Raw genomic sequence first — 16,011 nt, 5'->3', positions numbered from 1 at the left:
AATATAAATATATATATGTCCATACATATATATATATTGTACTTTTTTTTAAAATAAATACTTTACTTAATTTAAAATACATATACACAATAAATACAATAAAAGTACTTGCATGCAATTAACTACTTAAAATTAATTACTAAATAATCTTTCATAAGATTGCCATAATAAAATTCCTAAAGAATATTTCCTTGACAAAAATCCATGCAAACTTATAAAATAAATAATAAAAATCTAATAATAAAACATATGCGGAAATAAATGTTCTAGTCTCAACATAAAATTCATAATTGAGCGATGGTCACGGGTACTAGCCGTCTGGATGCTCATACGCCCTCGCCGCCAGTCGGGAGCACATTAACTTCATTATTATTCTGCTCACCTGCACCATTTAAATCTAGTGAGCCTAGAGGCTCAGCACGTTCTATCCTTATATAACAAAATGAAACCACACACAAGCACACATCATATAAAATACGTGAATAATAATTATACGTGCATGCTCTTAAAATATTATGAATATAAACATGAAATAAAATCATACTATTTAATCATCATACTATAACATGTATCATCATAAATATCATAAATTAACTTATCATATTTTCTTAGTTCTCAACAGGTCGTATCCATGTCGGTGGCATCATACTGAGCGATTGATCAATCTATAAACCAACGTACGCGGCGGTGGGGTTTCCACCTCTGTGCTGCCACTTCACCAGCCCTCTCAGCTGGATCCATAGGCTCATCATACTTATACATCATTAGGAAGGTCACCGGGCCCAGGTATCCCGGCCTCCAACCACATCACTTTCCACCTTCACTTCAAGTTCCATAAAAATATTTTTTCATAACATGCTCTTAAACTTATCATGAAAATTCTTAATGATGCATGAACTTAAAATTTTCAATATTTCTTTATTTCATGAAAATTTGTCCGTAAATATATATTTAATTTATTTTCTTAAAAATAATACTTATATATCTAATAAAAATGCATGCATGAATTAAATATATATTTACGAACATTTATTTTTCCAAGGACTTGTTCGAGCTGCTGACCGCTAGACTTAAACTCCAAAATTCTTAGACTGGCCCAAAAACCCAAAAGCCCAACCTGACCTGGCCCATTAAGCTTCTTGGGCCCTCAAGCCCAAGAGAAACTAATGGGCTCACTTAAAATATACTTTAAGCCCATTAACTAATTAACTTAACATTTAATTAATAAAAGTATTATTTAACCATTAATTATAAACTAGACCGATAAAATTATTAAACCCGACTACACTTGGCCCAATAATTCTCATGGATCACACGGCCCATGACAAATTAGAGGGCTCACTTACATAATTTATTTAATCCCATTAAACTAGTCCAATTAATTAATTAATCAAGACCAAACCCATTAATTGTTAATTAATCTCTCATTTAATTAAAATAAAAACACCCGAGCCCAAATAATAAAAATCTAGACCCGGACTAAAATTATTTGACCCATCAATTTAGACCCGACCCGAACCCAAAACGAGCCCGGCCCATGAAACCCAAGGAAGGAAAACAGTACCTTTCCCCTTCACCATACCTCACGGCCATGACCCTTATCCCCTTTGCTACAGCCCAACTCCGGCCACCCCTGGCCGGAGCTCCGGCGCCTGGACCACCCCAGGATCCAGGTGCAACCCCAGCCTAGGGCCTGGCTCGAGCCAAGCCTTACATGGCTCGGCCAAGGCCCCTAAACTCCATGCAAGCTGCGCAGGCTCCTTTTCTGGACAGCCCATGATACATTGCATGTTCCGACCAGCTCCGGCCACCAACGGCCGGAGGTCCGACACCTGGACCACCCCAGGGTCCAAGTGTATCCCCCTGACCAGGCCTGACTCGAGCCAAGCCCATGCATGGCTCGGCCAAAGGCCCTAAACCCGACAGAAAATTCTGCACGCCTAGCTGCTGTCCCAGCCCCTTTTCCCTTGGTTCCAGCCCTTCCAGCCGTGAACCACCTAGCCAAAACCGACCCTTAGGAACCCCCTTAGACCCCTGAATGAGCAGCCAGCAGTTCGAACCCAAGACATGTCCAGAAATAGTGCAAAACCGAGCCATGAAGTGCAAAAACGTGAGGAACATGCATGAACTTTAATATTTTATTTTCTAGATCAAAACACATGCAATAACAGATCTTGTAAGCATAAAATATTTGTAATATGATTTAAATGGTGTTAAAGAATGGAAATCAAACGTGCCTTGATGAATATTTGATCAAAGTGTTGATACCGACGCGTATTCGGTTACCGGACGACGAACGACGAACAAAACTTGATAAAACTCCAAAGGTTGGTTATGGTGGTCTAGAAATCTGATGAGGAGCGTGGGGATGGGGAAGAGAAGAGGTGGAGGAGGCGGCTAGGTGAATTACCGTAGGTTTTATTTTTTTAAAGGGGTAGGATTAGGTTAAATCTTTAATAAAACATGGTTAAGATATTAAGATATTATTGAATACAATAAAATAAAGTTAAAACTCTTAAATACCAGATAATTAAATCTGATTTTTAACTTAAATCCCGAAATAATAATTTTGGGAATTTTTAAATATTAATAAAAGTCAATAAAATGACTTATTTTGGCCAAAAACAAATTCTTAAATTAATATATAATTAAATACTAAAATTCTCTTGACACAATACTTTAAAATAATATTTTAAGGCTAAAAAAACTCATAAAATATTTTTGGCTAAATATTTTGGCATCTCGTCCGTCCACGGTCCCGCCTACGCGATCAAAAAGTAAACTTTCTCAAATAAATTCATAAATCACATCATACCTATTTAAATGCCGAACAAACATTTAAAACATGCTAATAAATCATATAATTCACATAATAACATATAAAATTAATTTAACACATTTTCACATTATTTTAAAATTATTAAATCCCCTAGTTATGCATGCGGATTTACGTGCCGAATTTCTGGGCGTTACAAGGGGGGTGCAAATCAAGGGCTCTATTTGCACTGAAAAGGCTTGACTTGTGTGCCAGCGTACGAGCACGACCTGAGTGCGTCGAATGTTAGACCGATCAAGGTAAAAATTGTCTCCCTAATATTGGCCACCTTTTTCTATTTTCTTTTATTTATTTCCGAAATAACTCTATTATTTTCGAGTGGATCCTTCTGGATGTGACCTTCCACCTGCCTGACTGTTGGTGCTCCATCTGCCCAGACTATTAGTGCTTCTACTGGCCAGGCTTTTGGTCTTTCAGATGGCATCCAGTGACTGTCCCCGAGTGCCTATAAATAGAGGCAGTCTCCAGTCCTTCAAACACACCAATTCGAAGTCCTCTATATTTTTGTTCTATGCTTTCTGCTCCTGTTCAATCCGTGGAATTCTGCCTCATCATGATATAGTTCAGGTACATCTTCGGTTCTCCAGTGTAGTGCCTTCTTGCTAGGCTTCTACAAGGTTTCTCCGTTTTATCTTGAGAAACTGACGTCCATCTATTCCTCGCAGCACATACCAAAGGGGAAGAATTTGTTTTAAGGACACTGTATTTTGTACAGGCCTCAATTTGCTTTTTCATTCGTTTATTACTGTTCAGTATTTACACACTCGTTATACTGTTGTACTGTACTACGATCATTTTTTTTTCTTAGTATATTGTTTATGTTATTCACGTTTTTTCAAGTTTAGCATTTTGACTAACAAAATTAAGATACAAGGAAATATCAAAGCATTTCTTGATGAAAACAAACTTTTTTAACATTTTCAACAATTCTTAGTATGATATAAATAATGTTACAATATAATGGCAAGTTATATGCCGTGGTCAATAAAAGTTATTTTATACTTGAATTTTGGTTTAGAGGGTATTTGGCTAAGCTTATTAAAAAAACTTATAAGCTTTAGAAGCTTATAAGCTTTCATGAATTATTTTAAAAATAAGTTGTTAAAGTCTTTGTATGAACTTATTTTAAACGAATTAAAGATGTTGATGTGTTTGACATTATAAGATCTTTTTATTGTCAAAAGAACAAAAAAAGGTATAATCCTATGAATTTTATTTAAAAATGGTTTTAAATTTTTATCATAAATTTTAAACTTATATTACAAAAACATAAAAATATTTCATATTTTAATTTAGAAAAATTGATATTATTTGGAAATCTCATTTTTAAAAATATTTAATATTTAATAAGCGGAGGACGTGATGGAGATTTATGGAAATATAAAAGGCTATTTCGGAGAAGTAAAATTTTAAAATAAAAACTTTTTTTAAAAAGTAGGGCCACCTCAATTTTTTAAAAACAACTTATTTTGTCCGCTTATAAGCTGTTTGACCAAATTATTTTCAAACAAATTGGAAGAGCTTATAAGTTCCAAAACAGCTTATAAGTTCAATCAATTACCTAGTATAAATCTCTATGGGGTCTTCTCCATAGGGTCGGTATTTGCAATTTTACAAAAAAAATTATAGTAGGTGGTAATGTAACTCCAATATTTTGAATTTACAACAGTTCAAGCATCACGTTGCGAATGATCTACCAATAATTTTAGTCTTTGGAAGTTGCAATCCATGATAATCGAATACGTGAAATTGATTATGATATCAATTGTAGTATCGAACACTCATATTTTAATATATATATATATATATAGTTTCTTTCAAGTGCCCACCTACCATGCCCATCATCATGCCCACCAATGATGTGCCACTATTTTATTGGACCTACAATTTATCACATCTTTATCACATCCAATTGACTATGTTGGGAGAACGTTCAAAATATGACGTTTGAGCTGTTGTACAATTTAAAATAATGGATTTGCGCAATCATCGTTATATATATATATATATATATATATATATTACCTTATTAAATTATATTATTATTAGGCATCGTTGCAAGTTGCACATTATTAATATATATTGATAATTTATCATATCAAATCTCGTGTTTATTTGATCACATTATTTATCAATCTAGTAACTATTTATATTATATCAATCAAATCATTTAACTTAAATTATAATAGTACACTTAATAAAAAATATTTTCTTGTTTTATTAATGGTTAAAAGGATAATGATAATTTGTTCCAAAAAAAGGATAATTATACTTTATCATTTTATTTAAAATTTAATCAATCAAATTAAACAAACTATTATTTATCAATCAAACCAAATATTATATTATCAATAATTATTTATTTATATTTATTATATTAAATTATTTATCTCTACGTTATTATCTTATCTTTAATTTCAAACGATTAAAGTATAGCAAATAAAATTATCAATTATTTTTTTAAAAAAAAAATTTCAAACGCAAATGATTAAAATATAGTGAATAAAAATATCAATTATCCTTTCTTTGATTTCAAATCAAAAAAAAAAACTAAGGTATGAAGGCATAGAGAGGATAAATAAATCAAAATTGCGCGTCGAGGTGCGAATTGTTAATAGTACAGAAACAAAGGTATGACGTGCTATTTAAAGCCTTGAGGCAGAAATAAAATATATAAAATATTTGAGGGCTAATCTGCTTTTAAATAGTGAAATTGGGCCGTGTATTTGTGGTGAAATTGCAAAAGAGCCCTCCCTCCGAGAGAATTGCAAGAGACTCGGACACCCATATCGTCAAATCTGCGCATTCCCATGTACGGACAGCCACATTCCTCCATGAACAGCGCCAACGTACAACTCCTGCAGCAGCATGGAACAACTCGCGTCGGCAAGGACGAGAAAGACGACGTCGTTCAGTGCTCCAATGGCGACTCCATAGAGCAGAACCCCCCGTCTCAGATCGGTTACGAAGCCCATGATTCCGCCGGAGGTGGGGTCATGGACGGCGTGGAGGTGGTTGGCCCTCACGCGCTCTACGATCCGGGCTTGGCCCCGGTTGTGGCGTCTGCTGGTGGGGATGTTGGTGCGGACCAACTTACGCTGTCGTTTCAGGGGGAGGTTTATGTTTTCGACTCCGTTACGCCGGAGAAGGTATTCTGCCCCTAATTATGTTTGTTGTTTGTCGATTGGGTTGATTTTTGTCTGGAAAATGAGGGAATTTTGTTTATCGTGTTTGAATTTAGCTTTGCTGTTGAAAAATTGTTGCTTTGGAACTTTCATTGTAGATGCGATTGAATTTATACATGCGTAGTGTGATTCATTATAGTCTCTTTGGTTTTGCCTGTGTGTTGAATGAAGTGTGGAATACAGCTCAAGGGGTCAAAGAGTATAAGATTTTTTCTTTTACAGAATGAAAGTATTCACCTTTGATTTTTTAGGTCAAGTTGGGAATGTGAAGTGAATGTAGGTTTTTATGGTTCATTGACATTGTAGTGTGATGTGAGCCGACGGTTTTAGGTTTTTTTTAAAAAAAATCTTTAGTTGGCTTGTGCTTAGCTCGTCTGTGACAGTTTAAGGGGTTTTGTTTGCCCCTTTCATTTATGTTCAGGTTCAGGCAGTTCTGTTGCTGTTGGGTGGCTACGAAGTACCCACTGGTATTCCTACTCCTGGGATGACTCCTCCAAATCATAGGGTGTGGATAAATTAATTTGATTTTCGGTTACTGAAATATATTGACATGGCATGAATATATGTCCGTTAAGAGTTTTCCATTTGCCTCCGTAGGGTTTGCCTGATCAAGCCGGAAGGTCAAGTCAACCACAAAGGGTTGCTTCTTTGAACCGTTTCCGAGAAAAGAGAAAAGAACGATGCTTTGATAAGAAGATTCGTTATACTGTGCGCAAGGAAGTTGCTCTCAGGTAACATAACTGTCAGAGAATGTCCAGTAATGATGGGTGATTTGTTATTGTTCTCATATTCAGGTTCTTGTTTCTGCTGCTTGACTCATTGGAAAGTTAGCTATGCTAAATTTTCATGGCTAGCAGCCTATATTGTAGCTTAGCTTCAGTTCGTCAAACTTTTATTCTGATTGTTTAAATTGTTTTTGTAATTTGCATAAAACGGGTCTTTCAAAGTGTATTAATATTTTGATGTAATATGTATGAATCACCTGATTCGGTGAACATTTAAATATTAGGTGTGAGTGTGATTACCTGTGAGACAGCACTCAGTAGATCTCAAATTTTTTGAGAGGGGAAGAATGCATATTTCTTCCATTTTGTTTCAATGGATATGTTTAATGTAACCTTTGTGCTCGATTTAACATAAGTTTTCTTTTTTTTTTTCCACACCAGTTGTTGAAGTGAGTTCAAATATGGTTTATCAAATTGATATGATGTGATATTGGTGTTGTCACTATGGACTAAAAACATGTCATACTAAAGTTTTCAATCAATATTAAAGATGTTATCAATCATCTTTGAAGGACCATGAAGAAGGCCCGACGCCCTGACCAGTCCTAAAACATACTATATGTAGTAAATTAGTTTGACAAATTAAACAGTTGGTGCTTATGTAGTTATGTTCTATGAGATTAAGCAGCTCGCTGTTCTTATGTAACAATAGAGATTCTGCATCAAGACATACTTTATGATGGTTTCAGGATCAATATTTTCAATCATAATGTCTGACTTTGGCATGAGATTAGTGTTGAGAAACTGGTTGCAAATAATGTCTATCCAAATTATCTTATTTAAAAATCAATGTCTGGCACAATTCATTGCAATGCTGATTTTATATCTGCACCTTCATACACTATATATATTCTGAAATCTTCCAGGATGCAGCGGAAGAAAGGTCAGTTTACATCATCCAAGTCATTTTCTGAGGAACCAGGTTCATCCTCTGCAGATTTTGATGGTGGCCAAGATGAACAGGAGACCTTGTGAGTGTCATTTTTTCACTTCTATGGTTCTGTTGTTATTTGTTAAGTCTGGTTGCCCTCTTCCTTTTTTTCTTGTTATTTTGATATAACAGGTAAATAACTGCATTGAGCCACAGTGGAGATGCATTGATCTATGTTCTAGTTTGTTAATGGATTTTTAAGTGTCACTAGATTTCCTTGCCTATAGCAGATGTCGGCATTGTGGGATTAGTTCAAAGTCCACTCCTATGATGAGACGTGGACCAGATGGACCAAGAACCCTGTGCAATGCATGTGGTCTTAAGTGGGCCAACAAGGTGCAGTATATCACTGGTTTAGTATTTCTAACTGAATGTTGTTCAGATTGGCTGTGCGTTTGATTTTTCCATGTGGAACTTTATCTGCGTACTGTGAAAGCCAATTTTAGCAATATGTTGACACTTTATCCAAGTATAAACTCTGATATGTATATATACTCATTCTTTTTAACACGCCAACTTTCCCAATAAAAACTTGATATTTAAATCAATCATTCAACTGGTTATTTAAATTCAATGCTTATATTTGTTCTTTATTGAGACCCTTGCCGTGGTAAAACACTTATCTGATCGTGTTAGTCTTTGTTTTGCCTGTTTTAAGTTATTTAGAAGCATACAGTAAATTCTTTGTTTGGTGCTATTGGCATTGATGAGTTCGTGCACAAAAGTTTTATGTGATCGATTTTAGTAAAATGCTTGACTGCTAAATTGACTTCTGGAAGATGTTTCAAGGTTATTCTATAACTTTGAAAGTGTTGTCTCTCTACAATTTTTCAACAAAAATTCCTTGAATTTCATCATTTTCATTTTTATATTTTTAGAAACTCGATCTTTATTTAACATTACCGGCTGAAGAGAGTTTACCCTCCCTCGTGTGCGTTCTAACCCAGATTCATCTATTTGCTACATGTGAATCATTTTTTCCATTTTATATGAAAAACACTTGAAATACAAAGCAATAAAATATCTTTTCATGAACTCCGAATAAATTATTGTATATGGATAAAATCCAATGATAATACCAAGTCCAGTCCATTCAAAACTTATTGTTCAAGCAATGCTGTTACTGTAAATTACTCATATTGAAGCTTTTAATGTTGCAGGGGGTACTAAGAGACCTTTCAAAAGTTCCAATTGTTGCCGTGCAACCACTTTTTTTGGATGCTGTCGAAATGGTACGTCCCTTTTTAAATTGAAAGGTTTCTCATAACTGTGATGAAAACCACATGTTTCTTTCTTTTATTCTCCTAAATTTCACGCAAAGAGTTTTATGTTTTCTTAGTGTACACTTTCATTATCATGCACAGGGCAATGGTGAAGCTCATGGCGTTGATACCATCATCCCTGCTGCTAATGCAATTACTTCCAACACAGAAAAGACAGTGTTGAACGCTTAAAGGTGATTTAGAAATTACTCTGCCAATTGTAATGGATTAGATGCTGATGAACAGAGTGAGACTTGCACTGTCTTTCGACTTGTTTTATTAATATGAGATTTTCTTGTACATATACTTCATGTACTATTAAGTAGGATATGCGGGATCAACTGAAGTACATATAGGCGTTTCCTTTTCCTTTTCTTTTTCCGATTTAAGTGCATGCAAATCTTGTTCACAAATTTGTTGTTCCCTAGAGAACAAACATAATGTTAGACCAGAAATGTATTACACCCATCTGCTTTATTAGCTTTCAAATTTGTGCACGTAATGTCGACCTTTTTTGTATCATGTTTGCCATAACAACGATCCCATGTATGGTTTGTCGTTTTACTCTACAAAGTGTAGAAAAGTGTAAAAACAGAGCAAACAACTTGGTGGAGCTCATCACTTAACGACGTTCCTCCTCAATCATAGATCATATATCACCATATGAAATGCATCTAATTTCACTGGGGGGCGTATTCCACTGGAAATGTTTCTGCACCTGTTGATCCATAGAAATTAAGGTAAGTAATTGTGATATTTAAAATTGATGATGACTCATGAGTCATGGGTTTAAAATAGATTTATTTCCCATATTTTCCGTCTTGCTGACCTTGAGTAGGTGGTTGTGTAACATTCTGTATTCTGCATCTGCTTTGGCCTTCAAAATGTCCTTCAGTATGTACACATCTGCCTATTTCAAAAGAACAAATTTTCGCCATTCAAGAATGTCAACAAATAGCAATTCAAAGTGATCTCCCAAGATTACCGCAGTATGGCAGATTGGAGGATCAAATTATAGAAACCAAAAAGGATTTCAAAAAATGCAACACTAGTATGATGTGATTTACCCGGAACACATCCGTAGTGAATCGCCCTAGTGACTCGAGCGCTTGTGTGGGTTAAGCTGGCAGGACAAATGCAGAATTTAGCCCTATAGAATTTGTATATTGTACTTGGTTTAGGCACTGTTTGGCTCTGAATATCAAGTTCTTCATCTTCTCCCCATAGACGCTCTTTCTTATGTCCGAATTGCATTTGCCTCCCCAGTAGCCAAGAATTGTCCTGCCGAGTACACTATCAAACATCAGCCCATGCAACATGTTTGGGATAGGTTAAACTGGCCAGTAATGTGTTGCCAACAAAACGTTGAGCTCGTAATCAAACCCGTGACATTGACTTCCATATATACTATTGACATGAAAACACATCCAAAACTTGGAACTGTAAAATAGTTCAGATTCTGTGTTTCATTGCTGGTTGTGCAAATGGCTGATTTATTTGAGGAATTACAAAATCTTTGTGTGGGATGAATCCATCTATATCTCCATAACTATAAGAGCAGACACCTCGGATTGCATTCTTGACGAGCATATGAACGCCTCGAGTCGCTCCTATGCCGAATTCATGGCATGAAACGAAGTGGTTGGAGCCAGTGTCGGACCTGAGTTTTTTGAGGCCTGAGGCGAGCATAAAAAAATTGATCCCCTTAAATCTTAACATTTATATATTTTTTTATCGATAAATATGATAGTATAAATAAAATGACTTTTACAAATAAAATTTAAATTTAAAATAGATAAAAATATGACATAAACAAATACTAATAAAGTCAAGATCATCCAAACAAAATGTGAAATTCATGTTTTGAACCAGTACATATACACTTGAATATTAATCGTTTCTTAGTTTACTTTGAAATTGAAAATATTGATTAATTTTGCATAATAAGTGTTATCAAAAACTTTTTTTCTTGATTGATGCATAGTCAAGTCATTTATCTTTAGCGAAAACTTGCTAGATAGATATTTCGGATTGATTATGGATTATTGCTGAATGTTTACGAGAGATAAAACGATAAATGGACAGCGGGACTTCAAGTCTTCATCACAGGCTACTTACTATCCATTAATTATTATTCATGGGGTGATGTCATAAATTAATTATATTCTGTACTAGTAAATTTTTAAAATTTGGGTACCCCCAAAATTTTGAGGCCCGTGGCAATTTCCTCAAATTTAACACTAGAGGTCTGGGACCTGAGCCAAATGTTCTGTTCCAGTACGGGTATTTGAGGATTAAGCCCTCGGCATAATCCTTGACATATGATCTCATTCTCTGGTACGAGGATACCTGGCGTAGCAATACAAACAAATACCAAGTGATGGAACAAAATTTGATTTAATCCTATCCCATAAATTATAGACTTTAAGAGGGATATAATTAAAAGGATTCCACTATGCTATACAAGATCCACTAGATTTTATTTCGTTTTTGTACCTTAGATTTTATTTTATTTTTAAAAAAAAAAATCCACTAGAGAAAAGCACGAATCTTTTAATTTCAGATATTAATGTAATTAGAGTCGATTTTCTTTCTTTGCTTTTCCGAAACTTATTATTTTTTATTTATTATTAAAAAATATATATTTTAAATCGTCATCGATTAAAATTATATACTCGCGTTGTTTCATATTAAAATTTCAAATAAACTGTTCTCCTGATTTCAAAAAAATAAATAAATAAATAAACTGTTCTTCTTACATTATATTAACATGAGCAGTAAACAATAATCATCAATGTGCGTTGTGAAAAAATCTAATTGAATTTAATAAGTAATAAGAAAATGAAAATAACAATTAACAAACACAATTTCAAACATAATATTAAATTAAAATCTAAAAAAAATAATAATTAATTTAAATAAAACTAATCACTATTAGCCGCATAAGTAAGGTATATGAAAATGGCAGCCATGAACACAGGGAAAACGAAGAGTATGTAAAATGGCGGCGGCTGAACCGGGCCGGGCCCCATCCCCAGCGGCAGAAATATTAGAAGCATTACCACACACAGCAATGCCACCACCGGACCCACACCCCAGCCGCCATGTTCCGCCTCAGCCCGCCGCATGTTTTTTTTTATCAAAAATCAGAATCAGAATAAAGAATACGTTTGGGAAAAAAGGTTATATATAACATGTCCAAGTTGCATGGCGTCTTTTCTTTTCCAGAGTTTCTTCGTTGTTTTAATTTTAATTAATTTTAATAATTTAATTTGGCGAAGAGATGCGTTGCTTGTGAATGATCAGGGACGTAGCCAGAAAATATTTTAACAGTTGGCCCCGATTGTGCGTCTGCTGTTGGGGATGTTGGTGCGGACCAGCTTACCCTGTCGTTTCAGGGGGAGGTTTATGTTTTCGATTCCGTTACGCCGGAGAAGGTATTCCGCCCCTCATTCTGTTTGTTGTTTGTCGATTGGGTTGATTTTTGTCTTGAAAGTGAGGGAATTTTGTTTATCTTGTTTGATTTAGCTTTGCTGTTGAAAAATTGTTGCTTTGGAACTTTCATTGTAGATGCAATTGAATTTATACGTGCGTAGTGTGATTCGTTATAGTCTCTTTGGTTTTGCCTGTGTAAGTTGAATGAAGTGTGGAATAAGCTCAAGGGGTCAAAGAGTATAAGATTTTTTCTTTTACAGAATGAGAGTATTCACCTTTGATTTTTTAGGTCAAGTCGGGAATGTCAAGTGAATGTAGGTTTTTATGGTTCATTGACATTGTAGTGTGATGTGAGCCCACGGTTTTTGGTTTTTTTGTTTTAAAAAAATAATCTTTAGTTGGCTTGTGCTTAGCTCGTCTGTGACAGTTTAAGGTGTTTTCTTTGCCCCTTATTTATGTTCAGGTTCATGCAGTTCTGTTGCTGTGGGTGGCTATGAAGTACCCACTGGTATTCCTACGCTTGGGATTACTCCTCCAAATCATAGGGTGTGGATAAATTAATTTGATTTTCGGTTACTGATATATATTGACATGGCATGAATATATGTCCGTTAAGAGTTTTCCATTTGCCTCTGTAGGGTTTGCCTGATCAAGCCTGAAGGTCGAGTCAACCACAAAGGGTTGCTTCTTTGAACCGTTTCCGAGAAAAGAACGATGCTTTGATAAGAAGATTCGTTATACTGTGCGCAAGGAAGTTGCTCTCAGTTAACATAACTGTCAGAGAATGTCCAGTAATGATGGGTGATTTGTTATTGTTCTCATATTCAGGTTCTTGTTTCTGCTGCTTGACTCATTGGAAAGTTAGCTATGCTAAATTTTCATGGCTAGCAGCCTATATTGTAGCTTAGCTTCAGTTCGTCAAACTTCTATTCTGATTGTTTAAATTGTTTTTGTAATTTGCATAAAACGGGTCTTTCAAAGTATATTAATATTTTGATGTAATATGTATGAATCACATGATTCGTGAAAATTTAAATATTAGGTGTGAGTGTGATTACCTGTGAGACAGCACTCAGTAGTTCTCAAATTTTTTGAGAGGGGAAGAATGCATATTTCTTCCATTTTGTTTCAATGGATATGTTTAATGTAACCTTTGTGCTCCATTTAGCATAAGTTTTCTTTTTTTATTCCACAGCAGTTGTTTTATCAAATTGATATGATGTGATATTGGTGTTGTCACTATGGACTAAAAACATGTCATACTAAAGTTTTCAATCAATATTAAAAATGCTATCAATCATCTTTGAGGGACCTTGAAGAAGGCCTGACGTCCTGACCAGTCCTAAAAAATACAATATGTAGTAAATTAGTTTGACAAATTAAACAGTTGGTGCTTATGTAGTTATGTTCTACGAGATTAAGCAGCTTGCTGTTCTTATGTAACAATTGAGATTCTGCATTAAGACATACTTTATGATGGTCTCAGGATCAATATTTTCAATCATAATGTCTGGCTTTGGCATGAGATTAGTGTTGAGAAATTGGTAGAAAATAATGTCAATCCAAATTATCTTATTTAAAAATCAATGTCTGGCACAATTCATTGCAATGCTGATTCTATATCTGCGCCTTCATACACTACTGATATTCTGAAATCTTCCAGGATGCAGCGGAAGAAAGGTCAGTTTACATCATCCAAGTCAGTTTCTGAGGAACCAGGTTCGTCCTCTGCAGATTTTGCTGGTGGCCAAGATGAACAGGAGACCTTGTGAGTGTCATTTTTTCACTTCTGTGGTTCTGTTGTTATTTGTTAAGCCTGGTTGTCCTCTTCCTTTTTTTCTTGTTATTTTGATATAGCAGGTAAATAATTGCATTGAGCCACAGTGGAGATGCATTGATCTATGTTCTAGTTTGTTAATGGATTTTTAAGTGTCACTGGATTTCTGTGCCTGTAGCAGATGTCGGCATTGTGGGATTAGTTCAAAGTCCACTCCTATGATGAGACGTGGACCAGATGGACCAAGAACACTGTGCAATGCATGTGGTCTTAAGTGGGCCAACAAGGTGCTGTATATCACTGGTTTAGTATTTCTAACTGAATGTTGTTCAGAATTGGCTATGCGTTTGATTTTTCCATGTGGAACTTTATCTGCGTACTGTGAAAGCCAAATTTAGCAATATGTTGACACTTCATCCAAGTAAAAACTCTGATATGTATGTATACTCATTCTTTTTAACACGCCAACTTTCCCAATAAAAACTTGATATTTAAATCAATCATTCAACTGGTTATTTAAATTCAATGCTTATATTTGTTCTTTATTGAGACCCTTGCCGTGATAAAAACACTTATCTGATTGTGTTAGTCTTTGTTTTGCCTATTTTAAGTTTTTTAGAAGCATACAGTAAATTCTTTGTTTGGTGCCATTGGCATTGATGAGTTCGTGCACAAAAGTGTTATGTGATCGATTTTAGTAAAATGCTTGACCGCTAAATTGACTTCTGGAGATGTTTCTAGGTTATGCTATAACTTTGAAAGTGTTGTCTCTATACAATTTTTCAACAAAAATTCTATGAATTTCATCATTTTCATTTTTATATTTTTAGAAACTCGATCTTTATTAAACATTACCGGCTGAAGAGAGTTACCCTCCCTCGTGTGCGTTCTAACCCAGATTCAGCTATTTGCTACATGTGAATCAATTTATGCATTAAGATCATTTTTTTCCATTTTATATGAAAAACACTTGAAATACAAGAAAGCAATAAAATACCTTTTCTGAACTCCGAATAAATTATTGTATGTGGATAAAATTCAATGATAATACCAAGTGCAGTCCATTCATAACTTTCTTATTGTTCAATCGATGCTATTACTGTAAATTACTCTTATTGAAAGCTTTTGATGTTGCAGGGAGTACTAAGAGACCTTTCAAAAGTTCCAATTGTTGCCGTGCAACCACTTTTTATGGATGCTGTCGAAATGGTACGTCACTTTTTAAATTGAAAGGTTTCTCATAACTGTGATGAAAGCCACATGTTTCTTTCTTTTATTCTCCTAAATTTCACGCGGAGAGTTTTATGTTTTCTTAGTGTACGCTTTCATTTTCATGCACAGGGCAATGGTGAAGCTCATGGCGCTGATACCATTATCCCTGCTGCTAATGCATACTTCCAATGCAGAAAAGACAGTGTTGAACGCTTAAAGGTGATTTAGAAATTACTCTGCCAATTGTGATGGATTAGATGCTGATGAACGGAGTGAGACTTGCACTGTCTTTCGACTTGTTTTAATATGAGATTTTCTTGTACATATACTTCATGTACTATTAAGTAGGATATGCGGGATCAACTAAAGTACATATAGGCGTTTCCTTTTCCTTTTCTTTTTCCGATTTAAGTGCATGAAAATCTTGTTGACAAATTTGTTGTTCCCTAGAGAACAAACATAATGTTAGACCAGAAATGTATTACACCCATCTGCTTTATTAGCTTTCAAATTTGTTCATGTAATGCCGACCTTTTTTGTATCATGTTTGCCATAACAACGATCCCATGTATGGTTTGTCATTTCACT

The 16,011-nt window shown here is 34.9% G+C and overlaps 2 protein-coding genes and 1 pseudogene across 8 annotated transcripts; 2 read left to right on the top strand and 1 right to left on the bottom strand.

The window, feature by feature from the left end:
* The first annotated feature begins 5,573 nt into the window (after nt 1-5,573).
* On the top strand, nt 5,574-9,367 carry LOC140863035 (GATA transcription factor 24-like). 2 transcript variants are annotated; one of them, XM_073266134.1, is made up of 7 exons: nt 5,574-5,985; nt 6,443-6,526; nt 6,619-6,752; nt 7,673-7,777; nt 7,965-8,073; nt 8,898-8,969; nt 9,102-9,367. In XM_073266134.1, exons 1-7 carry the CDS (start codon nt 5,647-5,649, stop codon nt 9,189-9,191), a joined length of 933 nt encoding a protein of 310 aa, XP_073122235.1. In that variant the 5' UTR covers nt 5,574-5,646; the 3' UTR covers nt 9,192-9,367. The 2 variants fall into 2 exon arrangements, with proteins under 2 accessions (XP_073122235.1, XP_073122236.1); XM_073266135.1 differs by having other exon boundaries at nt 5,575-5,985; nt 7,968-8,073.
* A 250-nt stretch (nt 9,368-9,617) lies between these two features.
* Nucleotides 9,618-12,127, bottom strand: LOC140861212 (probable glycosyltransferase At5g20260; annotated as a pseudogene).
* Nucleotides 11,964-15,957, top strand: LOC140863036 (GATA transcription factor 24-like). Of its 6 annotated transcripts, none has more exons than XM_073266139.1 (8): nt 11,964-12,181; nt 12,306-12,436; nt 12,898-12,980; nt 13,073-13,262; nt 14,098-14,202; nt 14,390-14,498; nt 15,349-15,420; nt 15,553-15,957. In XM_073266139.1, the coding sequence occupies exons 5-8, from the start codon at nt 14,099-14,101 to the stop codon at nt 15,649-15,651; spliced, it is 384 nt and encodes a 127-aa protein (XP_073122240.1). In that variant the 5' UTR covers nt 11,964-12,181; nt 12,306-12,436; nt 12,898-12,980; nt 13,073-13,262; nt 14,098; the 3' UTR covers nt 15,652-15,957. The 6 variants fall into 6 exon arrangements, with proteins under 6 accessions (XP_073122240.1, XP_073122239.1, XP_073122241.1 ...); XM_073266138.1 differs by having other exon boundaries at nt 12,281-12,436; XM_073266140.1 differs by having other exon boundaries at nt 11,964-12,436; nt 12,908-12,980.
* Nucleotides 15,958-16,011: the final 54 nt, after the last annotated feature.

Source organism: Henckelia pumila, chromosome 4 (assembly GCF_033568475.1).
Source record: "Henckelia pumila isolate YLH828 chromosome 4, ASM3356847v2, whole genome shotgun sequence".
Lineage (NCBI taxonomy): Eukaryota > Viridiplantae > Streptophyta > Magnoliopsida > Lamiales > Gesneriaceae > Henckelia > Henckelia pumila.
This window is presented reverse-complemented; position numbering and strand designations above follow the sequence as displayed.